This window comes from Ranitomeya variabilis, chromosome 8 (genome assembly GCF_051348905.1).
Source record: "Ranitomeya variabilis isolate aRanVar5 chromosome 8, aRanVar5.hap1, whole genome shotgun sequence".
NCBI classification, from domain to species: domain Eukaryota; kingdom Metazoa; phylum Chordata; class Amphibia; order Anura; family Dendrobatidae; genus Ranitomeya; species Ranitomeya variabilis.
Window position 1 is genome coordinate 12,270,721 of NC_135239.1, and position 27,208 is coordinate 12,297,928.

A 27,208-nucleotide genomic window follows, 5' to 3' on the forward strand; every position below is an offset into this window, starting at 1 on the left:
TTCCCGACCAAGTATTGAGTGCATAACTGAACATTATTATTTGATGGTTTTTTTGTTTGTTATTAAAAAACACTTTTATTTGATTGGACGGGTGAAATATGCTAATTTATTGAGACAGGTTTTTTGGGTTTTCAGGAGTTGTATGCCAAAATCATCAGTATTAAAACAATAAAAGACCTGACAAATTTCAGTTGGTGGATAATGAATCTATAATATATGAAAGTTTAATTGTAATCATTACATTATGGTAAATAATGAAATTTAACACTATATGCTAATTTTTTGAGAAGGACCTGTATAGCAGAGCCCCTTCAGTATATCACACAGCCCCCGCAGTATATAACACTGGCCATGTAGTATATAGCACAGCTTCTGCAGTATATCACACAGCCCACGCAGTATATCACACTGCCCATGTAGTATATAGCACAGCCCCCGCAGTATATCACACAGCCCACGGAGTATATAACACTGCCCATGTAGTATATAGCACAGCCCCCGCAGTATATCACACAGCCCACGGAGTATATAACACTGCCCATGTAGTATATAGCATAGCCCCCGCAGTATATCACACAGCCCACGGAGTATATAACACTGCCCATGTAGTATATAGCAGAGCCCCTTCAGTATATCACACAGCCCACGTAGTATATAACACTGCCCATGTAGTATATAGCAGAGCCCCTTCAGTATATCACACAGCCCACGTAGTATATAACACTGCCCATGTAGTATATAGCATAGCCCCTGCAGTATATCCCACAGCCCCCGCAGTATATAACACTGGCCATGTAGTATATAGCACAGCTCCCGCAGTATATCACACAGCCCACGCAGTATATCACACTGCCCATGTAGTATATAGCAGAGCCCCTTCAGTATATCACACAGCCCACGTAGTATATAACACTGCCCATGTAGTATATAGCACAGCCCCCGCAGTATATCACACAGCCCACGCAGTATATCACACTGCCCATGTAGTATATAGCACAGCCCCCGCAGTATATCACACAGCCCACGGAGTATATAACACTGCCCATGTAGTATATAGCATAGCCCCCGCAGTATATCACACAGCCCACGGAGTATATAACACTGCCCATGTAGTATATAGCATAGCCCCTGCAGTATATCACATAGCCCACGGAGTATATAACACTGCCCATGTAGTATATAGCATAGCCCCCGCAGTATATCACACAGCCCCCGCAGTATATAACACTGGCCATGTAGTATATAGCACAGCTCCCGCAGTATATCACACAGCCCACACAGTATATCACACTGCCCATGTAGTATATAGCAGAGCCCCTTCAGTATATCACACAGCCCACGTAGTATATAACACTGCCCATGTAGTATATAGCACAGCCCCCGCAGTATATCACACAGCCCACGCAGTATATCACACTGCCCATGTAGTATATAGCACAGCCCCCGCAGTATATCACACAGCCCACGGAGTATATAACACTGCCCATGTAGTATATAGCATAGCCCCCGCAGTATATCACACAGCCCACGGAGTATATAACACTGCCCATGTAGTATATAGCATAGCCCCTGCAGTATATCACATAGCCCACGGAGTATATAACACTGCCCATGTAGTATATAGCACAGCCCCTGCAGTATATCACATAGCCCACGGAGTATATAACACTGCCCATGTAGTATATAGCATAGCCCCTGCAGTATATCACACAGCCCCCGCAGTATATAACACTGGCCATGTAGTATATAGCACAGCCCCCGCAGTATATCACACAGCCCACGCAGTATTTAGCAGTGTGGGTACCATATCCCTGTTAAAAAAAAAATAATTAAAATAAAAAATAGTTCTATTCACTGGGGAACACAATTTTTTAAGAGTTAGGTCAGACAACTGTTCTTAATTAACTTTTGGATGCTGAATCCAGAAATGATCTCAGTTTTTCTCTATCACGTCAAGTTTTTGAACTATAGGATTTTTGTCTTCTCAAAACTATGTAAACTACTGTACCTAAAAAGTGTTTTGTTTTTTTTTAAATAGTACAAATATGAACAAAAAATGAAATATATAAGAAATAGGCATGACAAAGTAGTGACTACTCTTACAAGTTGCCACGTAGCTCTATATGAGTCGAATTGTAATCAGATAACAAGTCTTATTACAGATATCAGAGCAATTGTGCTTCTCTGGCAGGTAAGTTGTGGAGGAAAAACTTGACGTGCTAGAAAAAAACTGACTACATTTTTGGAATCAGCATGCCAATTTTAGTATAAATCAGCTCAAAAACCTAACTCAACAGAATTTTTTTTTCAAATTGTTCCCCTGTGTTATACTCACCCACCGGGATCCACCGAAGGTCCGCCAAGCCGCGCGTGGCTGCCGCCATCTTCCGTTCCCAGGATGCATTGTGAAATTACCCAGAAGACTTAGCGGTCTCGCGAGACCGCTAAGTCTTCTGGGTAATTTCGCAATGCCTCTCTGGGAACGGAAGATGGCGGCAGCCGCGTGCGGCTCGGCGGACTACGGAGGGTGAGAATAGGAGATTTTTTGGTTTTTTTAATTATTTTTAACATTACATTTTTTTACTATTAATGCCACATAGGCAGCATCAATAGTAAAAAGTTGGGGACACACAGGGTTAATAGCAGCGGTAACGGAGTGCGTTACCCGCGGCATAATGCGGCCCGTTACCGCTGCCATTAACCCTGTGTGAGCGCTGACTGGAGGGGACTCGGGAGTATGGAGCGGGTGCCGGGCACTGACTGCGGGGAGTAAGGAGCGGCCATTTTGCCTCCGGACTGTTGCCGTCGCTGATTGGTCGTGGCCGTTTTGCCGTGACCAATCAGCGACTTGGATTTCCATGACAGACAGAGGCTGCGACCAATGAATATCCGTGACAGACAGACAGAAGGACAGACGGAAGTGACCCTTAGACAATTATATAGTAGATTTAACATTTTTATTGAAAATCAAAACTGAAAAGTGGGGCATGCAATATTATTCGGCCCCTTTACTGTCAGTGCAGCAAACTCCCTCCAGAAGTTCATTGTAGATCTCTGAATGATCCAATCTTGTCCTAAATGCCTAATGATGATAAATATAATCCACCTGTGTGTAATCAAGTCTCCGTATAAATGCACCGGCTCTGTGATAGTCTCAGGGTTCTGTGTGAAGCACAGAGAGCATCATAAAGACCAAGGAACACAACAGGCAGGTCCGTGATACTGTTGTGGAGAAGTTTAAAGCCGAATTTGGATACAAAATTATTTCCAAAACTTTAAACATCCCAAGGAGCACTGTGCAAGCGATCATATTGAAATGGAAGGAGTATCATACCACTGCAAATCTACCAAGACCCGGCCGTCCCTCTAAACTTTCATCTCACACAAGGAGAAGACTGATCAGAGATGCAGCCAAGAGGCCCATGATCACTCTGGATGATCTGCAGAGATCTACAGGGGAGGTTGGACAGTCTGTCCATAGGACAACAATCAGTCGTACACTGCACAAATCTGGCCTTTATGGAAGAGTGGCAAGAAGAAAGCCATTTCTCAAAGATATCCATGAAAAGTGTTGTTTAAAGTTTGCAACAAGCCACCTGGGAGACACCAAACATGTGGAAGAAGGTGCTCTGGTCAGATGAAACCAAAAACGAACTTTTTGGCAACAATGCCAAACGATATGTTTGGTGTAAAGGCAACACAGCTCATCACCCTGAACACACCATCCCCACTGTCAAACATGGTGGTGGCAGCATCATGGTTTGGGCCTGCTTTTCTTCAGCAGGGACAGGGAAGATGGTTAAAATTGATGGGAAGATGGATGGAGCCAAATACAGGACCATTCTTGAAGAAAACCTGTTGGAGTCTGCAAAAGACCTGAGACTGGGACGGAGATTTGTCTTCCAACAAGACAATGATCCCAAACATAAAGCAAAATCTACAATGGAATGGTTCACAAATTAACGTATCCAGGTGTTAGAATGGCCAAGTCAAAGTCCAGACGTCAATCCAATCGAGAATCTGTGGAAAGAGCTGAAAACTGCTGTTCACAAACGATCTCCATCAAACCTCACTGAGCTCGAGCTGTTTGCCAAGGAAGAATGGGCGAGAATTTCAGTCTCTCGATGTACAAAACTGGTAGACACATACCCCAAGCGACTGCACCTGTAATCGCAGCAAAAGGTGGCGCAACAAAGTGTTAAGTTACAGGGGCCGAATAATATTGCACGCCCCACTTTTCAGTTTTTGAATTTCCACAAAAACTTTAAATAACCAATACATTTCGTTCAACTACATAATTGTGTTCCACCTGTTGTTGATTCTTCACCAAAAATTTACATTTGGTATCTTTATGTTTGAAGCATGATATGTGGGAAAAGGTTGAAAAGTTCCAGGGAGTCGAATACTTTTGCAAGGCACTGTATTACTATGCAGCTGAACGCTCCAGTCCTGAGTGCCGGCGGTAGTGCCAGGTATTGAAGCGAGAGACTGGCACGAGTTTCTCACATTGCACTCGCAAGCGTGACCCAGGCCTTAGCAGTAGTCTTAGAATGGATGATTACTAAGCTGGATTCCAGCTTTCCCAGTCTCAGCAGTAGTCTCAGGATGGATCACTACTGAGCTGTACTCCAGCTTTCCCAGTCTCAGCAGTAGTCTCAGGATGGATCATCACTGTGCTGTACTCCAGCTTTCCCAGTCTCAGCAGTAGTCTCAGGCTGGATCATTGTCTCAATCAGTCACAGAAAGTATATACTATATCCAGGCTTTCCCAGTTTCAACAGCAAGTTTAGTAAGTTCTATCACTAAGCTCTGCAGTCATTGGGTGCAATGACAATACTGACCTGGGCAGTGGGAATATAGGTCACAGCTCGATAGTGTGGTGTAAGATGCTCTAATCACAGCATCACTGGCAAAGATTTGGGTGTATAGTAGGGTCGGTAGCTGCCTTGTGTGTGCAGTTGGAGATGCCATATGTCCAGGCTACAATGTGGTGACTGTTTCTAGAGCTCTCTTGTTGGTAAGAAGCTGGTCATGGAGCTGGTGGCTGCCTGTAAGGTCTTAAGGCACACATTGATTGCAGCAGGTGCTGAGTTTGGCCCTACCTGATGTCTACTCTGCAGGTTTGCCTGTACACAGTGATTTGTCCAGTGATTCCAGTGTCATGAGCTTAAACAAGGCTTTGTTCTGGAGGGACTCTTGCTACGTTACACTAATCCAATGCCCTGCACCTCGGGGTGTTTTCTTTCATATCCTGGAGCCCCTTCATAGCGTTGTAATGTAAGCGGTCCGGAAGCCCTCGCCACTTGTTACATTACACTAAAACTGGACAGCTCATGCAAAGACGAAGTTCTCTAATAATGTCGAGACTTCTGGTTTGGTGCTGCAGCCTCAGAGCTAATAGGAAGCCAAAGTAATTCTGAATGCAGCTTTGGATGTGACTGGAGTGTGGGACATAATGTAACCGACGGATGTAAACATTTGTGACCAGTCACAGTCCTATGAGCGCTGTGTTATGAACACGCCATTAATAGTTCGCTCATCATAACTAAATGTAATTCTCATTTGGTAAAAAAGTAATAATAGGAAAGTAAAAATGTGATTGTTTTATACTCGGCACTAAATAGTGGTCTCCACCTTATGCTTGAGTCAAGAATGATGTGACCCATTTACCAGTGTGCAGGCGAATAATTACCCATACACGGACTTCTCTATTGAGTGTGTGATAATTCCCTTTCTTCTCCTACTTCGGTTTAACCCCATCCTCCACTCCCCGGTGTATTACAGTACACTACTGCTCCCTTCTTTCCTGGGTGGGGGAAGGGTACAGACTTAGGGCAGATTCAGGAGCTAAGGCAAGGGATGTGGTCCTTGTGTCTTCACCTTAAGAAGTAATCCTGGGAACATGGCGATTTAGGGTGCCCCTCTTATTAGGGACAGGGAAGGAGCCCCTGGTCCCGGGACACCCGACAACAGAGCCATGACAGGAATTTTATAATCTAACATAACAGGTCCTTCCATCTCCTGACATCTAAATCAGTAGAGTTGGATGGTCCTTTTTTTAAAAGCTTCCACCAAGGTGGATGACCATGCATCAATTTAGTAAATTCTCCAATTTGAGTTAAGTCCTTGACGACACAATAAAATGTCAACTTAGCAAGAGTGTCGGGACGTCCATAGACTGGCCAAAGTCCTGAAACAGACGGTGTGACATCTGACTCTTCTTCCTAGACCCTCTTAGGTGGTTGGATGAATACCAGGGTCCTCACAGTCATCACCCTCATATAGGAATCAAGTCGTCCACTGAACTAAACATTTTGCATAAAATAATCTTCAATACTGCTAAATCTGGATCCATAAGGAAAAAAAACCAAAACAACTTGATGGCGTGCTGAGAACATTCTGCATTAGGCACGCTCCTCGTAGGAGGTAAATTGATATTCACAAATCTATATTGATGTTTCTATTAAAAACAAAAAAGAAAATTCCAATTATAAAATGCAGTAACTGGAAAGAATCCTCAATTACTAAGATCTGCAGCCCAGGCCCCTGGCACTGCTGCAAAATTATATTAGTTTCTTCGCCTTGAGAATCTGTTAGAATCTATGTTCAGTATTCGATGGGGACGTTTCCTATTTTTGTCTGGCAAACGTAATGCTTGGGAATACAGCCAGCGGTCGCACATGTCTTCTTCTTGACTTGTCAGTGGTCGGACACGTTGTGTCCCACATACACCGAGCAGTGTCCATCCTCATAGTACAGGTACTAGAAATGGAGCCATCAGGTCTACCCACATCAGAGGCATGGCATGGCTAGGAAGACGTCCATTGCATTGTAAGACAAATCAATATCGTGTCATCTGCCCTGATGATCATCTCAGAAATACTTACCCCTCCTGTAAAGTCCTGCACACATTGAAAAAGAAACCAAAATCAGCAAAAAGGCACAAAATGGTGGTGAAAGATCGTGTTTTCTAATGTGAAGTCGGTAAAAACTTCTCCGCTCCTTGGTTTCGTCGGCATATTGAGGGTTGAAGGGTCCACATCCTGCTGAAAGGTACAGTACAGGCCAAAAGTTGGACACACCTTCTCATTTAAAGAAGTTGTGAAGGACAGAAATCTGCAAAGTCAAGAACTTGAACGAGGAGGTGGACAAATCATTGTCAAAGTCTACAAGCAAAAGATGCTTTCATTAATGTAAATCCTGCTGGCTTATCTCGGGATACGACCGCTGCTAACACTCAGGAACGGGAAGAAAATGTAAATAAAAAATGTCACCCGGGGTTAGAAGAAGAGTCTAGGGATGAATGATCCACGGGAAGGGTGGGGGAAGTACAGGAGGCATGGCGCGCATTTCTGTACATGATGTAGATACAGCACAGACCAAAAGTTTGGACACACCTTCTCATTTAAAGATTTTTCTGTATTTTCATGACTATGAAAATTGTACATTCACACTGAAGGCATCAAAACTATGAATTAACACATGTGGAATTATATACTTAACAAAAAAGTGTGAAACAACTGAAATTATGTCTTATATTCTAGGTTCTTCAAAGTAGCCACCTTTTGCTTTGATGACTGCTTTGCACTCTTGGCATTCTCTTGATGAGCTTCAAGAGGTAGTCACCGGGAATGGTTTTCACTTCACAGGTGTGCCCTGTCAGGTTTAATAAGTGGGATTTCTCGCCTTATAAATGGGGTTGGGACAATCAGTTGTGTTGTGCAGAAGTCTGGTGGATACACAGCTGATAGTCCTACTGAATAGACTGTTAGAACTCCTTCTTTTTATGAATGAAACAAAGTATTCCAGAAAGTTTCTCCCATCTCTGTGAGGCTGACCAGACAGGCGGCTGCCTTCACATCTATTGATATCTCTCTGGATGATGCACGTTGAGAGATCCCGTGAAAAGTGACCAAATGCAAATAAAGTTTTAGAATCGGCTCAAAAAGCAAAAAAAAAAATTGTAAACAATCAGAGGACTAAAAAAAATATATGGCTCCTAGATTGGGATGAATAAAAGCCAAAACAGCACTACAATGGGCTCCATCCCAAAGGGTTAACATTGCCACTTGTGGAATCAGAGCAGATCTCCAACACATTAAGGGTACGTTCACACAGGACTTTTTTGCTGCGTATTTTTGCTGCGTTTTTTTATGCTAATTTTCAGCTGCTTTTTACAGTATCAGCAAAGCCTATGAGATTTCAGAAATCTCGGCACACACGTTGGGTTTTTGTTTGATCAGTTTTTTCTGCTTTGCTGCTTTTTTTGGACATAGGGCATGTCACTTCTTTCAGCGTTTTTGCTGCGTTTTTGCAGCGTTTTTTCACCCATTGACTTGAATGGGTGATGGAAAAAACGCTGCAAAAATGCATGTAGCATTATTTGCTGCGTTTTTTGTGCAGAAAAATCATGGCCAGCAGGAAGGGATCTCACAGCCAAGAGCTTAGGGGTGTGGTTAGTGAGGTGTGAAGAGCCATTGTGAGGTGTCCTGATTGTGATCTATTGTGAGGGAGTTTCTGGTAGTGAGGTGTGAAGAGCCATTGTGAGGTGTGAAGAGCCATTGTGAGGTGTCCTGATTGTGATCTATTCTGAGGGAGTTCCTGGTAGTGAGGTGTTAGCCATGTCTTGGTATAGGAGGATGAGCATTAATGTTTCCCAACTAATCATGGAGGTAATATTTTTTTTAATTTGTGATATATCTATCCGATTGTTTGCAATGGTACACTTTGCGATGCTCATGTGCTGTTATGTACATGTTCATGTGTTCTGCATGTGTATGTCTGTATCTTCCTTGTCATGAATGTTGGCTTCATTTCATCTTGCATTTGGTAATTACTTTTTCATTTATTTTTCCAAGGTGGAAACAATGCCTGTAATTTGGGATGTAGCTTGCCCAAACTACAGTGATCGTCAAAAAAAGGCCGATGCATGGCATGTAATTCGCCGTAAATTGTTCCCCCGCTGGGATGAAGGCGATGCTAAGCTCCACTGGGGTCACTCAACTTTATTATCATGCACAAATAGACAAAAAAACGCACCAAAACCGCACAAAAAACACATCTATTATAAGCAGCTGAAATTTGGCATAAAAAACGCAGCAAAAATACGCAGCAAAAAAGTCCTGTGTGAACTTACCAAAAAAAAAACGCCCCAAATACGCACCAAAAAAAGCACCTAAATTAGCATTAAAAAACGCAGCAAAAAAGTCCTGTGTGAACTTACCCTAATACTTGGTAGTAACAGTTCTGTTACAGTTGCAGTTGCCTTTATTGCAGCGTTCCTTCCTCCAGTCCTGACTATTACATTTCTCTCTGACCTTTCCCCACACAGATCAATAGTCGTTATATCACCATTCACTGCTATGTCTAAGAGAATGATAGTCACTTCACGGCCCGGAAACCGATATAATTCTCTTTCCGACACCTGCCGAGAACTTCACCACAAGCCGATCACAGCAACCAAGCGGCAGCGGCTACGTACATTTCCTGCGAGCATTATGGCACATCACAAATAAGCAGATAACTCTACCATAAAAATAAATTGACCACTGTTTTCACTGTACACAAAAAGAATTTGATGCATTCGTGATTTTTATGAGCTTGAGGAGCTAATATGGAAGTGATCGTGTGTTAGATTCTGTATTTCACTCCAGAGCTGCACTCACTATTCTGCTGGTGCAGTCACTGTGTACATACATTACATTACTGATCCTGAGTTACATCCTGTATTATACCCCAGAGCTGCACTCACTATTCTGCTGGTGCAGTCACTGTGTACATACATTACATTACTGATCCTGAGTTACATCCTGTATTATACTCCAGAGCTGCACTCACTATTCTGCTGGTGCAGTCACTGTGTACATACATTACATTACTGATCCTGAGTTACATCCTGTATTATACTCCAGAGCTGCACTCACTATTCTGCTGGTGCAGTCACTGTGTACGTACATTACATTACTGATCCTGAGTTACATGCTGTATTATACCCCAGAGCTGCACTCACTATTCTGCTGGTGCAGTCACTGTGTACATACATTACATTACTGATCCCGAGTTACATCCTGTATTATACCCCAGAGCTGCACTCACTATTCTGCTGGTGCAGTCACTGTATACATACATTACATTACTGATCCTGAGTTACATCCTGTATTATACCCCAGAGCTGCACTCACTATTCTGCTGGTGCAGTCACTGTGTACGTACATTACATTACTGATCCTGAGTTACATCCTGTATTATATTCCAGAGCTGCACTCACTATTCTGCTGGTGCAGTCACTGTGTACGTACATTACATTACTGATCCTGAGTTACATGCTGTATTATACCCCAGAGCTGCACTCACTATTCTGCTGGTGCAGTCACTGTGTACATACATTACATTACTGATCCTGAGTTACATCCTGTATTATACCCCAGAGCTGCACTCACTATTCTGCTGGTGCAGTCACTGTGTACATACATTACATTACTGATCCCGAGTTACATCCTGTATTATACCCCAGAGCTGCACTCACTATTCTGCTGGTGCAGTCACTGTGTACATACATTACATTACTGATCCTGAGCTACATCCTGTATTATACTCCAGAGCTGCACTCACTATTCTGCTGGTGCGGTCACTGTGTACATACATTACATTACTGATCCTGAGTTACATCCTGTATTATACTCCAGAGCTGCGCTCACTATTCTGCTGGTGCAGTCACTGTGTACATACATTACTGATCCTGAGTTACCTCCTGTATTATACCCCAGAGCTGCACTCACTATTCTGCTGGTGCAATCACTGTGTACATACATTACATTACTGATCCCGAGTTACATCCTGTATTATACTCCAGAGCTGCACTCACTATTCTGCTGGTGCAGTCACTGTGTACATACATTACATTACTGATCCCGAGTTACATCCTGTATTATACCCCAGAGCTGCACTCACTATTCTGCTGGTGCAGTCACTGTATACATACATTACATTACTGATCCTGAGTTACATCCTGTATTATACCCCAGAGCTGCACTCACTATTCTGCTGGTGCAGTCACTGTGTACGTACATTACATTACTGATCCTGAGTTACATGCTGTATTATACCCCAGAGCTGCACTCACTATTCTGCTGGTGCAGTCACTGTGTACATACATTACATTACTGATCCCGAGTTACATCCTGTATTATACCCCAGAGCTGCACTCACTATTCTGCTGGTGCAGTCACTGTATACATACATTACATTACTGATCCTGAGTTACATCCTGTATTATACCCCAGAGCTGCACTCACTATTCTGCTGGTGCAGTCACTGTGTACGTACATTACATTACTGATCCTGAGTTACATCCTGTATTATATTCCAGAGCTGCACTCACTATTCTGCTGGTGCAGTCACTGTGTACGTACATTACATTACTGATCCTGAGTTACATGCTGTATTATACCCCAGAGCTGCACTCACTATTCTGCTGGTGCAGTCACTGTGTACATACATTACATTACTGATCCTGAGTTACATCCTGTATTATACCCCAGAGCTGCACTCACTATTCTGCTGGTGCAGTCACTGTGTACATACATTACATTACTGATCCCGAGTTACATCCTGTATTATACCCCAGAGCTGCACTCACTATTCTGCTGGTGCAATCACTGTGTACATACATTACATTACTGATCCCGAGTTACATCCTGTATTATACTCCAGAGCTGCACTCACTATTCTGCTGGTGCAGTCACTGTGTACATACATTACATTACTGATCCTGAGTTACATCCTGTATTATACTCCAGAGCTGCACTCACTATTCTGCTGGTGCAGTCACTATGTACATATATTACATAACTGATCCTGAGTTACCTCCTGTATTATACTCCAGAGCTGCACTCACTATTCTGCTGGTGCAGTCACTGTGTACATACATTACATTACTGATCCCGAGTTACATCCTGTATTATACTCCAGAGCTGCACTCACTATTCTGCTGGTGCAGTCACTGTGTACATACATTACATTACTGATCCTGAGTTACATCCTGTATTATACCCCAGAGCTGCACTCACTATTCTGCTGGTGCAGTCACTGTGTACATACATTACATTACTGATCCTGAGTTACATCCTGTATTATACCCCAGAGCTGCACTCACTATTCTGCTGGTGCAGTCACTGTGTACATACATTACATTACTGATCCTGAGTTACCTCCTGTATTATACTCCAGAGCTGCACTCACTATTCTGCTGGTGCAGTCACTGTGTACGTACATTACATTACTGATCCTGAGTTACATCCTGTATTATATTCCAGAGCTGCACTCACTATTCTGCTGGTGCAGTCACTGTGTACGTACATTACATTACTGATCCTGAGTTACATGCTGTATTATACCCCAGAGCTGCACTCACTATTCTGCTGGTGCAGTCACTGTGTACATACATTACATTACTGATCCCGAGTTACATCCTGTATTATACCCCAGAGCTGCACTCACTATTCTGCTGGTGCAGTCACTGTGTACATACATTACATTACTGATCCCGAGTTACATCCTGTATTATACTCCAGAGCTGCTCTCACTATTCTGCTGGTGCAGTCACTGTGTACATACATTACATTACTGATCCTGAGTTACATCCTGTATTATACCCCAGAGCTGCACTCACTATTGTGGGAAGGATCTATAGGTGTCTCTAATTAGGGTCCACACTAATTAGTCGCAGGGAAATATTAAGAAAGATTAGAGCATGGTATAATACAAGCAAGAAAGGAATCAGACGCCATATCTGCAGTAGAAATGTCGGGGCCGGTGCAGGATGGAGGACGGACGACATTAGTATTTCTGGTTTTTGTTACTTGTATACAATCCAATAATCAATGACTGATCGCTGTAGAGATGTCGCCTATAGCCGCTCAGGCACAACGCTCTGCACATCCCGTTCTCTATGTCTCCTCTTTTGAAGGTTCCTTTATAGACAATTTCCCGTTTGTGTCTCTGTAATCCCTAATTCAAGAAGCCGCAGTGGCGGAGTGGAGCCGAGCAGCCATCTATCATCCGCTCACAGTGAGGGGTCGCAAGGAGAGAAGATGGATTGTACAAAAGTGAAAATCGTCTTCAGGTTCTTCCTCAACAATCGATTCCAAGTTAAGACCTTGATCTGGGATCTCCATATACACTGATCATGTTTGCACTTGTCACACTCAGAGCAGCGCTCAGAATTCTTCTGGACGACACTTGAAATCAGCCGTCAATATCCTGGAGTCATTTGTGGTATTGTGTCTATTGTTTCTCGTACCAGCAGTGTCGGTATTGGAAAATGTTGCATCTTTGTAGTGCACATAATGTATCAACGCCTCTCCATTGTGTTTTCAGACTTCCGCTTGTTGTCAGTGAACAGAAACTTTTGAGCCCTTTTTGTTCCCACATAGCGTTTTAATTTTGTTTCTGCATGAAAAATGCAGTTTATGTCCAGAAAACCAATGTAAAAATTGGACATTTTTTTGTTGTGTTTTTGGTACTTTTTTGCTTTGATATTAAGTCGCTCTGATCTCAATATTATTTAAAAAAAAATGCAAGAATGACCAGTGTCAGGGAGGGAGCTGGAGATCAGCGCTGCACCCCTGGATTGGAGGGGTCCCCATCACTAATAAACCCTCATGCTAGCAGGATTCACATCGGCAATACCCCCTGTACCATTACTGTGGGAAATATCCTCTCCTGTCCTTACATTTTGTTACAATGTATCACCTTGGGGTTCAGCCTCTTTAGATCACAGAGGATTGTCTATTCTAAAGTAGATACATTTTGTATCAATCTCAGATGTGAAGTTTTCAATCATGGGATGTTAGAAAAAAAAATCTAATTCACTGACAACGAGCAGAGGTCATGAAAATGGCGAGATATTGAAATACAAGGCATAGTAAACAAAAGATGGGGGACGGTACTTTATCCAGTGATTAAATCTTCACTCGCATCTTTTTGCCCACAGTGGAGGCAATGATGGGTCCTCCTATACCTGTCTGTGCCGCTCACACCCCTCCCCCGGTCGCTGCACTAATCCTGTATCTGTCCTGGGAAACACTCTAAATATAATCCCCACAAGCTTATTTTCCTCTCCGCCATCTGCCGGCTCTTCTACCTGCAATTGTCGTCTATCCTCGTCTTGCATTTTAAAGCAAAATGAATTTGAAGAAAAGTTACAAAAATCACAACATCCATTCTTCAATATCGCTGCGACCTGACCTAAAATGTGATTGCTGTCACTTTCCCCAATTTCATCAACATTACATGAAAAAGAAGCGTAAGAAAATAGAAAATGTTACAAATAGAAACAGAACAAAAATATTTTAAAGGCGTCACAAAGGGGAAAGGATCATTCAGGTGATCAATGACAGTAAAAGGTTCTGTGCGCAGAGGACAGACAGATACAGAGCGGAAATAAGTATTTGTTACTCTGCCTCTTTTGCAAGTTTTCCCTCCTTCAAAGAACAGAGAGGGCTGTAATTTTTATCGCAGGTTCACTTCACTTGTGAGAGACAGAATTTAAATATAAAATCTAGAAAATCACATTCTATGGTTTTCACATAATTTAATTGCATTTTATTGCATGAAATAAGTATTTGATCACCGACCAACCAGCAAGAATTCTGTCTCTCACAGACCTGTTAGTTTTTCTTTAAGAAGCCTCCTACTCTGCACTCATTACCTGTATTAATTGCTGGTTTGATCTCGTTACCTGCATAAATGACACCTGTCCACACACTCAATCACACTCCAACCTCTCCACCATGGCCAAGAACAAAGAGCTGTCTAAGGACACCAGGGACAAGGCTGGGATGGGCTACAGGATAATAGGCAAGCAGCTTGGTGAGAAGGAAACAACTGTTGGCATAATTATTAGAGAATGGAAGAAACACAAGATGACTGTCAATCTTCCTTGGTCTGGGCTACATGCAAGATCTCGCCTCGTGGGGTAAGGAGGATTCTGAGAAAGGTCAGGAGTCAGCCCAGAACTACACGGGAGGACCTGGTCAATGACCTGAAGAGAGCTGGGACCCCAGTCTCAAACATTACTGTAAGGCTGGGGTCACACTTGCAAGTGCAATGCGAGAAACTAGCACGAGTCTAGCATCAATACCCGGCACTGCCGCCGGCACTCGGGACTGGAGCGTGCGGTTGCATGTATTTCTATGCAGCTGAACGCCCCGTTACCGAGTGCCGGCGGTAGTGCTGGGTATTGATGTGAGACTCGTGCGAGTTTCTCGCATTGCACTCGCAAGTGTAACCCCGGCCTTAGTAACACACTATGCTGTCATGGATTAAAATCCTGCAGGGCACGCAAGGTCCCCTGGCTCACACCAACACATGTCTAGGCCTGTTTGAAGTTTGCCAATGACCAGTAGTCGTGGTCAGATGAGACAAAAATAGAACTTTTTGGTATCAACTCCACTCACTGTGTTTGGAGGAAGAAGGATGAGTACAATCTCAAAAACACCATCCCAACCATAAAGCATGGTGGGGGAAACATCATAATTTGGGGTGCTTTTCTGGAAAGGAAAAGTATGACTAAACCATATTGAAGGGAGGATGGATGGGGTCATGTATCACGAGATTTTGTACAACAACCTTCTTCCCTCAGTAAAGCATTCAAGATGGGTCGTGGCTGAGTCTTCCAGCAAGACACCCAATTATATACCTCTTCTCCTGTTATCACGCCGACCTTTTTAGAAAACACCAGTGATTGTCTTACCGCTGTCTCTAACATCATGTCCTCCCTCTATCTGAAACTGAACCTGTCAAAAACTGAACTCCTCGTGTTCTCTCCCTCTACAAACCTACCTTTGCCCGACATTGCCATCTCTGTGTGCGGTTCCACCATTACTCCAAAGCAACATGCCCGCTGCCTTGGGGTCATCCTTGATTCCGAGCTTTCATTCACCCCCCACATCCGATCACTGGCTCGCTCTTCTTATCTGCATCTCAAAAACATTTCCAGAATTCGCCCTTTTCTTACTTTCGACTCTGCAAAAACTCTTACTGTCTCACTTATTCATTCTCGTCTGGACTATTGTAACTCTCTACTAATTGGCCTACCTTTTACCAGACTCTCCCCGCTCCAATCTGTCCTGAATGCTGCTGCCAGGATCATATTCCTCGCCAACCGTTACACCGATGCCTCTACCTTGTGCCAGTCATTACACTGGCTACCCATCCAATCCAGAATCCAGTACAAAACTACTACCCTCATCCACAAAGCACTCCATGGCTCAGCACCACCCTACATCTCCTCTCTGGTCTCAGTCTACCAACCTACCCGTGCCCTCCGCTCTGCTAATGACCTCAGGTTAGCATCCTCAATAATCAGAACCTCCCACTCCCGTCTCCAAGACTTTACACGTGCGGCGCCGATTCTTTGGAATGCACTACCTAGGTTAATACAATTAATCCCCAATCCCCACAGTTTTAAGCGTGCACTAAAAACTCATTTGTTCAGATTGGCCTACCGCCTCAACGCATTAACCTAATTATCCCTGTGTGGCCTATTAATAAAAAACAACAACATAATCACGTTCCTCCATCATGTTCTCATACACTTTATGCAGTTAATAGCCTCTGTGTCTGTACTGTTACATACTTAGGCAGTTAACTGGTTCATGCAGCTTTACATGAACACCCGAGCCTTACACTATGGCTGGTCCAAATAACTAAAGCAATTGTTACCATCCACCTCTTGTGTCTCCCCTTTTCCTCATAGATTGTAAGCTTGCGAGCAGCAGGGCCCTCATTCCTCCTGGTATCTGTTTTGAACTGTGATTTCTGTTATGCTGTAATGTCTATTGTCTGTACAAGTCCCCTCTATAAGTTGTAAAGCGCTGCGGAATATGTTGGCGCTATATAAATAAAATTATTATTATTATTATTATAAGACAATGACCCAAATCACAGCCAGAGTAACTAAGGAGAGACTCCATAAGAAGCATTTCAGCGTCCTGGAGTGGCCTAGCCAGTCTCCAGACCTGAACCCAATAATAAATCTTTGGAGGGAGCTGAAACTCACTGCTGCCCAGTGACAGCCTCGAAACCTGAAAGATCTGGAGCAGATCTGTATGGAGGAGGGGGCCAAAATCCCTGCTGCAGTGCGTGCGAATTTGGTCAAGAACTACAGGAAACATCTGACCTCTGTAATTACAAACAAGGGTTTCTGCACCAAATATTAAGTTCTGATTTCTATTGTATCAAATACTTATTTCCTGCAATAAAATGCAAATTAATTATGTAAAAATCATAGAATGTGATTTTCTTGACTTTATTTTTAGATTCTGTCTCTCACGGGTGAAGTGTACCTACGATAAAAATTACAGACCTCTCCATTCTTTGTAGGGGGAAAACTTGCTAAATCGGCAGCGTATCAAACCCTGTAGATGATTGATATCACTGTAGTGGTGTTTCAGCTTCTGGCCACATGTTGTTTGTGCTGCTGGAGACGCTGCAGCCACGGGAGCACGTCCAGGCCACGTAGGATGATCATACGAGCAATACGTGGCCTGCTGCTGTCATGTTCAAAAATGGCTCCTGACACTTTGGAGAAATGGTGGGAGATGATGGTGCAGAGATCGCCGATACCAGTGCTGTCCTGTAATAGGAAATTAACATATGTTCCCTTTAAAACATATCTTATTTAATAATCCAATGTTAAAAAACACCTACCCAGTGAAACATCTGGTAAAATACCAATAATAAAGCGATCAAACAAAGTCTGCAATAAGTCTGACTGAGACCCTGCCTTGCTGTGGAGGTTGGCCCCCTAATAACGAGTTTGGCGCCCCCACTCAACGAAGACTAACCTCCCCTATCTCATCCTACCAATACAGGTGGGAAAACAATAATAATATAGGAAAGAGATGAAAAATAGCAGGAGACAATATAATATAGTATACAAAGCATGCAGGTAGAACGTAGAACAGGAAAGATAAAAATAAAGATAATGCTAAATTATCATTCCACACATTGATCAGCGTTCCAACGAAATCACCAATGGCAAATCAATAATAGCTGCCCAATCCATAGGAAAAATACACAGATACAGAAAATGCCCCAAAAAAGGTTCACTTATCGTGTGTAGAATGCACCCGACGCGTTTCCCCGCTGTAACGTTTCCCCGCTGTAACGTTTCCCCGCTGTAACGTTTCCCCGCTGTAACGTTTCCCCGCTGTAACGGTGCATGAGGAGGTCACTATAAAGATATCAGAGGCCGGATGCAATGATGAAAAAAGCCGCCGTTACAACAAAGACAGGTGTTTTTTAATCATTGGATTATTAAATAAGATATGTTTTAAAGGGAATACATGTTCACTTCTGTGATGTTGATTCCTATATTTATGATTTTGGTTCTGTCCTGTAATAGGAGCCACGAGGGTAATAAATCAAGCAGTCACTTCCTTCGGACCCCCGTGGCGTCCAGTTCTCCATCACGTACCCCCTGGTGCAATAACCCCCGGGGTCTTCTCGTTACTTTCCTCATCAGATCCCGCTGCTGATATTATTTATGGCTGTTGTAACTCATTATAAAGATATAACAACCGTTCTGCATGTTGCATATCCCCGCGGGACTGGCGCATACTCCGCGTGACCTGCGCCACATAGGAATATTTATCCGTGATTTATTCCCAACACGGCACAAAACTGCAACAGAAAGGAAACTTCCATCAAGTATAACATAAAGTCCTGAATCTCCCTGGACTGATTTTCATGAAATAGTAATGAGATGATGGATGCTTTAATAATCTATTTTCATGCTGCGGCATTTACTGTGGAGCGGAAGATGAGCCACGTGTAAAAAAAAACGAGTGCACCGAAACTACAGCAACAACCATAAACCTCCGGCACTCACCCTGCGATATTCCAGATCCTCCTGTTGGTGCTGCACAGGTTTATGCACATTGCCGGCACCATATGTGCAGGGCATGCACGGTGTGATTGTGACCTGGTTACGAGCTCTATAGGGCTTGTGCACGATATGACGTCATGTTTGTACATGTGGGTAATATCTGTACAATGTGAGTGGGGAAAACAATCGCCAAGTCCTCTGTATCCTGCACGTGACAGTCCTCGCATTCACCGCACGTCATAGCACTAAGAATGCACAAAGCTCGGCGTCCATTCCCAGATACTGCAGGGCAGTTATAGATTGCTATACCCTATACAGTGGACTGGAATGGGTGCAGGATACACAGATGATGTGTGGCCAGCGGGGCTCGGTCTTGGCCAGGACTCCAGCGGACATAATATGGGAGTCAGGTCTGAGAAGCGGAATACACAACTGACAAGATAAGGAGAAGTTCACACGATGCACAAAGCTCGGCGTCCATTCCCAGATACTGCAGGGCGGTTATAGATTGCTATACCCTATACAGTGGACTGGAATGGGTGCAGGATACACAGATGATGTGTGGCCAGCGGGGCTCGGTCTTGGCCAGGACTCCAGCGGACATAATATGAGAGTCAGGTCTGAGAAGCGGAATACACAACTGACAAGATAAGGAGAAGTTCACACGATGCACAAAGCTCGGCGTCCATTCCCAGATACTGCACGGCGGTTAAAGATTGCTATACCCTATACAGTGGACTGGAATGGGTGCAGGATACACAGATGATGTGTGGCCAGCGGGGCTCGGTCTTGGCCAGGACTCCAGCGGACATAATATGAGAGTCAGGTCTGAGAAGCGGAATACACAACTGACAAGATAAGGAGAAGTTCACACGATGCACAAAGCTCGGCGTCCATTCCCAGATACTGCAGGGCGGTTAAAGATTGCTATAGGCTATACAGTGGACTGGAATGGGTGCGGGATACACAGATGACGTGGGGCTTGGTCTTGGCCAGGACTCCAGCGGACATAATATGAGAGTCAGGTCTGAGAAGCGGAATACACACCTGACAAGATAAGGAGAAGTTCACACGATGCACAAAGCTCGGCGTCCATTCCCAGATACTGCAGGGCGGTTATAGATTGCTATACGCTATACAGTGGACTGGAATGGGTGCGGGATACACAGATTACGTGCGGCCAGCGGGGCTCGGTCTTGGCCAGGACTCCAGCGGACATAATATGGGAGTCAGGTCTGAGAAGCGGAATACACAACTGACAAGATAAGGAGAAGTTCACACGATGCACAAAGCTCGGCTTCCATTCCTAGATACTGCAGGGCGGTTATAGATTGCTATACGCTATACAGTGGACTGGAATGGGTGCGGGATACACAGATGACGTGTGGCCAGCGGGGCTCGGTCTTGGCCAGGACTCCAGTGGACATAATATGAGAGTCAGGTCTGAGAAGCGGAATACACAACTGACAAGATAAGGAGAAGTTCACACGATGCACAAAGCTCGGCGTCCATTCCCAGATACTGCAGGGCGGTTATAGATTGCTATACGCTATACAGTGGACTGGAATGGGTGCGGGATACACAGATTACGTGCGGCCAGCGGGGCTCGGTCTTGGCCAGGACTCCAGCGGACATAATATGGGAGTCAGGTCTGAGAAGCGGAATATACGACTGACTAAACGTAGATTTATCTGCGGATTTGGTGCAATTTCATCCTTTCAATTTCAAATGGTGAAATCCGCACAAAGAAATTAGTGAATCTGGAGATCTACGAATCCACCGCGCAGACCGGCCCACAAGCCGTAGGCGAGACTTGGTGATTTCTCCTCTTCTTCGCTGGTATTGTGCCGAGGATCTCCTGCACCAAAATCCGGGCATTAAATCCACATGACACATTTGACGTGTGTCCTCGGCCTCCAGATCAATACGACATTTATGGAAACACGGGAACTCACCCATCACATAGATGACTTTTGTCTTCTTCAGTTCTTCTGTAAAACAAACAAACAAGAACCATAAGAATCAATGACTATTAGCGCCACGGCCGGCCTCACATGCTTGTGCTTCATCGGTCCGTGCTCATCTGCCCTACCTGGAGCTCTCGGGCCCTAATACCTACTATGGGGCCCCCACATACCATGTCCTATTACAATAGTGGGGTCTTCCTGAGTGGCCCCGGGCATGTTGGGTCCTTGCAGTATCCTGCTCCCCTTCACCATAGCGGTGGTCTTTATTCTGTCCCTGTGTTTTACATTACTGACGCCCAATTTGTCTTTATTCTGTGGTCATTGTAATTAGTGTTTGCCTTTAACCCCTTATGAGCCAGGTAATTTTTTTTTTCCACTTTCAATTTTTTCCTCCCCTTCTTCCAAAAACCGTGACTTTTTATTTTTCCCTCGACATCGCCATACAAGAGTCTTTTTGTTGGATGGGATGTTTTCAATGACACCATTCAATTTGCCATAAAATGTACTGAAAAGAGAAAAACTACTCCCAAGTGCGGTGAAAAAAAAGTGCAATTCTGTCTTTGTTTTTTGGGGGAGTTTGTTTCTAATGTGTCCATTACGTGGTAAAAATGACCGGACAAAATGATTCCCCAGATCAGTACGATTAATGTGATACTAAACTCATTTTTTATTTTCATATTTTAATGGTTACAAAAACAAAATCAGAACTTTAAAATAATAATGATTTGGTTTTGTCTTGTTTTCTGAGACTTGTAACTTTTTTATTAGTTTTCCACAGACGGAGCTGTGTGAGGGCTTGTTTTTCGCATGGTGAGCTATCCTTTTTATTGATACCATTTTATCTACAGTATTTATTGCATTTTTTTTGGAGGGATCACAATGTGAACAGCCCCTAAAAATAACTATGACATGACTCTGCTCATCCTGTTCCTGTATACACAGTAAAGCTGACAAGTCTGATGCAGAGAGCAGGAAGTGCCGGCTCATCGCTTCTTCTAGTGGCCAGTGTGAGAACTGCTCATTTGTTTTGTATGTTCCCAGGCACATGAATATTAACAAAACACAAAAAAAAAAAAAAAACAAATAAATAAAACCGGATTCCAATACTTTGTCATTTTTTAATAAAACGCCCCCATTTAATCTCCGCCACCATTTGTTTTCAATGCTACTCGAAACCTCCTAATTGATTTGACTCAGATGACAAATTACATTTGAAGCGGTCGGAGATTTCGGCTGAGAACTTACCTCTCAGATAATCATCTCCAAAACTGCGCACAATATCCTCATTCTGGGAAGCAGAAATAAAAGGAAAAAATTAATTAATTATTATGGAAATTCCTGCAATCAGCCACAATCACACACAGATTTACAACCGGAGGAAATAATAATCTTAATAAATAATCTTTATTTTTATATAGCGCTAACATATTCCGCAGCGCTTTACAGTTTGCACATTATCATCACTGTCCCCAATGGGGCTCACAATCTATATTCCCTATCAGTATGTCTTTGGAATGAAACTGAGTAGAAATGGATACAATGTGACACAGGAGCCATGTGCTAATGCGAAATATGAAAGAAAGGCGACAATGATCCAAGGTGGAGGAGAAGAAGGAGGGGAGATGGCCACAGTATCGTCCCCGTCACTTCTGTAATCTCACCATACCATAGAGTAATCATATATGAAGTACTGGACTTTAGATAAAAAAAAGTAAAAATATGGCACCATATTAGATACATGGTTGTGCCACACTCCCTTTAACATAGAAAGCTGTAAAGTCAATAGAGCTGGAGTAGAAATATTGTGCTTGTATCCACAGGATCAGTGATAAATGTTCAATTGTTGAGGGGTCCAACTGATCAGACCCCCTCATCACTCCATATAATGGGGGCTCACATAGTATCCTGTGTGAATCGAGTGGTACTTAGCATGCATTCATTCTTATGGGATTGATGGGTGATGTCTGCCAGTCCCATAGAAGTGAATGGGGCAGTGGTTGGCCATGTACACGATCGCTCCTGTGACACAGGTAACTTCTGGACCCTTGTTCTCAGGCTGAGTTGGGTCCCGGTGATCATACACTTATCACCTATCCTGAATATATTTAGCAGGACATCCCCTTTAACCAACACTAGCCTGCAGCTTCTGTTTTTTCATGGCTGATTGTTTTCTGTAAGTGCCCAGAAACCACAACAGTAACTGAAAATAGAGAAAAAAGGAAAAGAAAGAGAAAGGGAAGGAAATGAAAGGGCATGGGAAGGGGAAGGATGGGGAAAGAAAGTGGAAAAGGAAAAGAAGGTAAGAAAAGGAAAGGGGAAGGAGAAAGAAAAGGGAAAGATTAAGTAAAAGGGAAGGAAAGGGATGGGGAATGAAAAGTGAAAAAAAAAGGAAGGAAAGAAGGTAAGGAAATGTAATGGGGGAGAAAAAAGAAAGATAAAGGGAAAGGGAAGGAAATGAAAGGGCATGGGAAGGGGAAGGATGGGGAAAGAAAGTGGAAAAGGAAAAGAAGGTAAGAAAAGGAAGAGAAAAGAAAAAGGAAAAGAGGGAAAGCGAAAGAGATGGAAAGGGAAGGAGAAAGAAAAGGGAAAGTAAAAAGGGAAGGAAAGGAGAAACAAATGGGGGAAAAGAAGGGAAGAAAAGGGAAAGAAAGGGAAAGAAAGGGAAAGAGAAAGGGAAGGGGGAAGAAATGGAAAGATAAAGTAAAAGGGAAGGAAAGGGATGGGGAAGGAAAAGTGAAAAGAAAAGGCAGGAGAAAAAGGGAAGGAAATGTAAAGGGGGAGGAAAAGAAAGATAAAGGGAAAGAGAAGGATGAGGATGGGGAAGGGAAAGCAAGGGGAATAGAGAAGGAAATGAAAAGGAGAAGGAAAAGTAAAAGGGAAGACAAAGGGAAAAGAAAATTAAAGAAAAGGGAAAGGGGAAGGAGTAATACCCCACAGAGAAGCTAATTACCCCCCAAAAAAATAGGTAGATATGTGTAAGAGGATTTCTTGGATCAAAGTCCTCTATAGAGAACAAATCCTTTTCGTATTCCTCCGATTGATGGTGCTAAACCTGTAACCCAGTGATTGACAGCTGTCTGTGTGCAGTGCCATAGAGATCTAGCGGTCAGTCACTGAGTAGGACCGCCCACTGGACTCTTAAACATAGAAAGAGTAGTCACACAAGTGATCCTGAATCTTTTCGCACAACACTATGTATTAATCTGCTCATCTCCTACCCTATAACCGTCCGCCTGCACTTCAGGCATCATGTTCAACCTGACAGGGTGACAATAGAGCAGAAGTTAAACCCGCGGCCCCAGAACAAAGGCGATGTGAAAGGCAGACAAGGCTCAGACGGACACATTCCTGCCAGATGGGACGGAGGAGCTGTACAAATGTCACCAGGCTGATCCGGATTATCTGCTCGTCTCTTGGCGGCCGCCGCACATCAATCCATTTTGGAAGAAGGTAATAAATGCTAAGAGATTTTATGGCTCCATTCCCGAACCCTCCCTAAATATAGTCGCCATCTGGCAGAAAATTCGCACATTTCTTGTAAAGAGTTGGAACATTGGTAATAAATATAACCTTGTGCTACGCCGCGCTGAGAAAAGCCACAAAACACGTCACATACAGGATGTGCAGAACTTCTGGACTATCAGATATTCCAATGGTCCAGAAAATGACACTGTGGTTAGGATTTATGTCATCCAGGGGCAATCACTGTACAGACGCCTCCTCGCTCTGCGGCTTCTACACCCCCGAGGCCATGGGACAGAACTAAAACCATTTCACCGGCAGCAATCCAAGATCTCCAAGACGTTGACAAATGTGAACACGTAAGTAATAAAGGAGTAGTCTTATCAAATCATACAATAGTTCTGCCATTCTGTAGGTATATTGCTCATGAACCAGGAGGCTCAGGATGAGCAGCATAATTAAGTGTTGAATTGTTAAGACGACCCCTGATACTTATTTTTGGATTTTCAGTGAATAAGGGGGCTCTGCTTTAGCAGCACAACCTCTTTAACAAGAATAGTCCAGGCGAAGACCAAGTTTTTAAGACCGGTCACTTGCAATAAATATGTATTTTTGTACCTGGTGTAAATGCCGCTGTTCTCCTGAATCCGGAGATGATTTTATTTTCTTCCTGCTCCTCTGCGTTCCTGAGATATGGCCCCATCTTCCTGGTATGTAAATATTGTCTTTCCAATTGGGCGTGGTTCTAGAGAAGACCACACCCTCTTGCCTAAATTCACTAGATTTATACCAAGGGAAAAGGAGGCCATATCTCAGGAATGGAGAGGAGCAGGAAGGAAAGAAAAATATCGTCAGATTCAGGAGAACAGCGGCATTTACACCAGGTAAATGATATATTTATAGATTGTGACAGGTCGTCTTTAAATAAACGTCTTTGCATTTTCTTCCATCTCCAGTTTCTTCAGCTTTCTTCCTAGTTGGGCCTTTTGCAATTACAACTATACATTTGGAGAGTCGTCATCTCGGGAACGTCGGAGACGTTGAGGTAACAGGGAACTGCATATATAGGATGCTGAGCACAAGGAGAGCATTTAAAGGGGTTGTACATGGCCGCTCCTTCTGTGGGCGGTGTCTGGTATTACAGCTAAACTACATAGAAATGAATAGGGAGGAGGCGCTATGTCACACATAACCTCAGACAGATGTGCATCCGCCTCTACTGCGACCTGAGCTCCTCCACGTTCCCACCATTACACGCATTCAGTAAGGAAGCCAGATTCTCTGCTCTGCCCCCAGAACAATATGGTGTCCCCAGAATGGTAGGGTGTCCCCAGAACTGTAGGGTGTCCCCAGAACTGTAGGGTGCCCCCAGAACGCTAGGGTGCCCCCAGAACGCTAGGGTGCCTCCAGAACTGTATGGTGTCCCCAGAATGGTAGGGTGCCCCCAGAACTGTATGGTGTCCCCAGAACTGTAGGGTGCCCCCAGAACGCTAGGGTGCCTCCAGAACTGTATGGTGTCCCCAGAACGGTAGGGTATCCCCAGCACAGTAGGGTGTCCCCAGAATGGTAGGGTGTCCCCAGAACTGTAGGGTGCCCCCAGAACGCTAGGGTGCCTCCAGAACTGTATGGTGTCCCCAGAACGCTAGGGTGCCTCCAGAACGGTATGGTGTCCCCAGAATGGCAGGGTGCCCCCAGAACGGTAGGGTGCCTCCAGAACGCTAGGGTGCCTCCAGAACTGTATGGTGTCCCCAGAACGGTAGGGTGCCCCCAGAAGGGTAGGGTGTCCCCAGTACAGTAGGGTGCCTCATGTGGCAGCACACGGAGTATTGTATTTCCGCCCAGTCTGACTTCCAGAGGAGGCGGATGCCAAGTTAGGTGCCACTTGCTAAGCTGCTAATTGCTGTATGCCGATTCCATAGAACGTCGGCCGTCAGCCGTAATATTCCAGCCGTTCCTCTTTCTCTCTCACCGCACAATTAAGCAGCTCTAATGAATTCACCGGCGGCAGGAGCACGTAGCGCTCGGGATAGATCCGAGGCCAGGGGTTGCAAATATCATTTACATCTGCACAAGCAGACTTAAGTGGCGACCTGCTGCTCCACAAAGCTCAGCACCGGCAGAAAAATGTATTATTGTATTGTTCAGGAACCGGGAAAATGGAATAAGATGAACATGAACTTTCCCTTATATCAGAAATAATTGCAGTTTGTGCTGAATAACACGGGGGGCGCTGTCCAGATGATGACTGAGAGGCTTTCAGAAGGGCGGTGGGGCTCTGACTCCCCCAGGTAGTTACCCCCCAGGGGGCAGCAATGGCAGACCGCTACCCTTCCTATAGGAACAAGTTACTTTGAATAGTTTTTCCCATGGAGAATTGCCAAACAGACTCCCCCTAAGAAGAGCCCGTCCCCCCAAAGGTAAATCCCTAGAAGAGGTAAAAAGCGTCTCGTTGTGTACCAGACATGGGAGACAGCAGTCATGTAACCGCATCGCCCCGAGGACGGGGACAATTACACCACAGACACTTATACTGTCATCTCATTTCTGACGACTGTGTTCAGTAACGCTTGTCTCCTTCTCATCCCGACACAAGACGCAATTCTGCTCCGTTCTGACAACAAAATCCTCGATCCATCGCCTCCTCTGGGATTTACTCCCACGTAACACGCTCATTTATATGGAAAAGCAGGAAAGTGCCGAGAGGCGGAAATAAGCAGTGAAACCCAACGGAGTGAGCGGCCCGGGGACATCAGTGAGTGTAGGACGGGTAAAGGCCTGGCTACACTGCGACCAATGTGTTACCACAATGCTACACTGCGACCGATGTGTTACCATGGTGCTTAACTGTGGACGATGTGTTACCACTATGCTTTACTGCGGCCGATGT

General features: G+C 44.1%; 1 protein-coding gene across 2 annotated transcripts in view; it reads right to left on the reverse strand.

Annotated features, from left to right (window-relative positions):
- The window catches only part of AK5 (adenylate kinase 5), a 133,541-nt gene that overhangs the window by 20,956 nt on the left and 85,377 nt on the right, over window positions 1-27,208 (reverse strand). For both annotated transcript variants that reach the window (XR_013218565.1, XM_077277557.1), the window contains exons 9-10: window positions 22,105-22,147; window positions 20,848-20,883 (exon numbers count right to left, since the gene is read on the reverse strand). Coding sequence is in view for 1 of the 2 variants with exons in the window: in XM_077277557.1 (XP_077133672.1) it covers window positions 20,848-20,883; window positions 22,105-22,147 (79 nt within the window). In the remaining variant the exon portion in view is untranslated. The remainder of the gene's footprint in view (window positions 1-20,847; window positions 20,884-22,104; window positions 22,148-27,208) is intronic.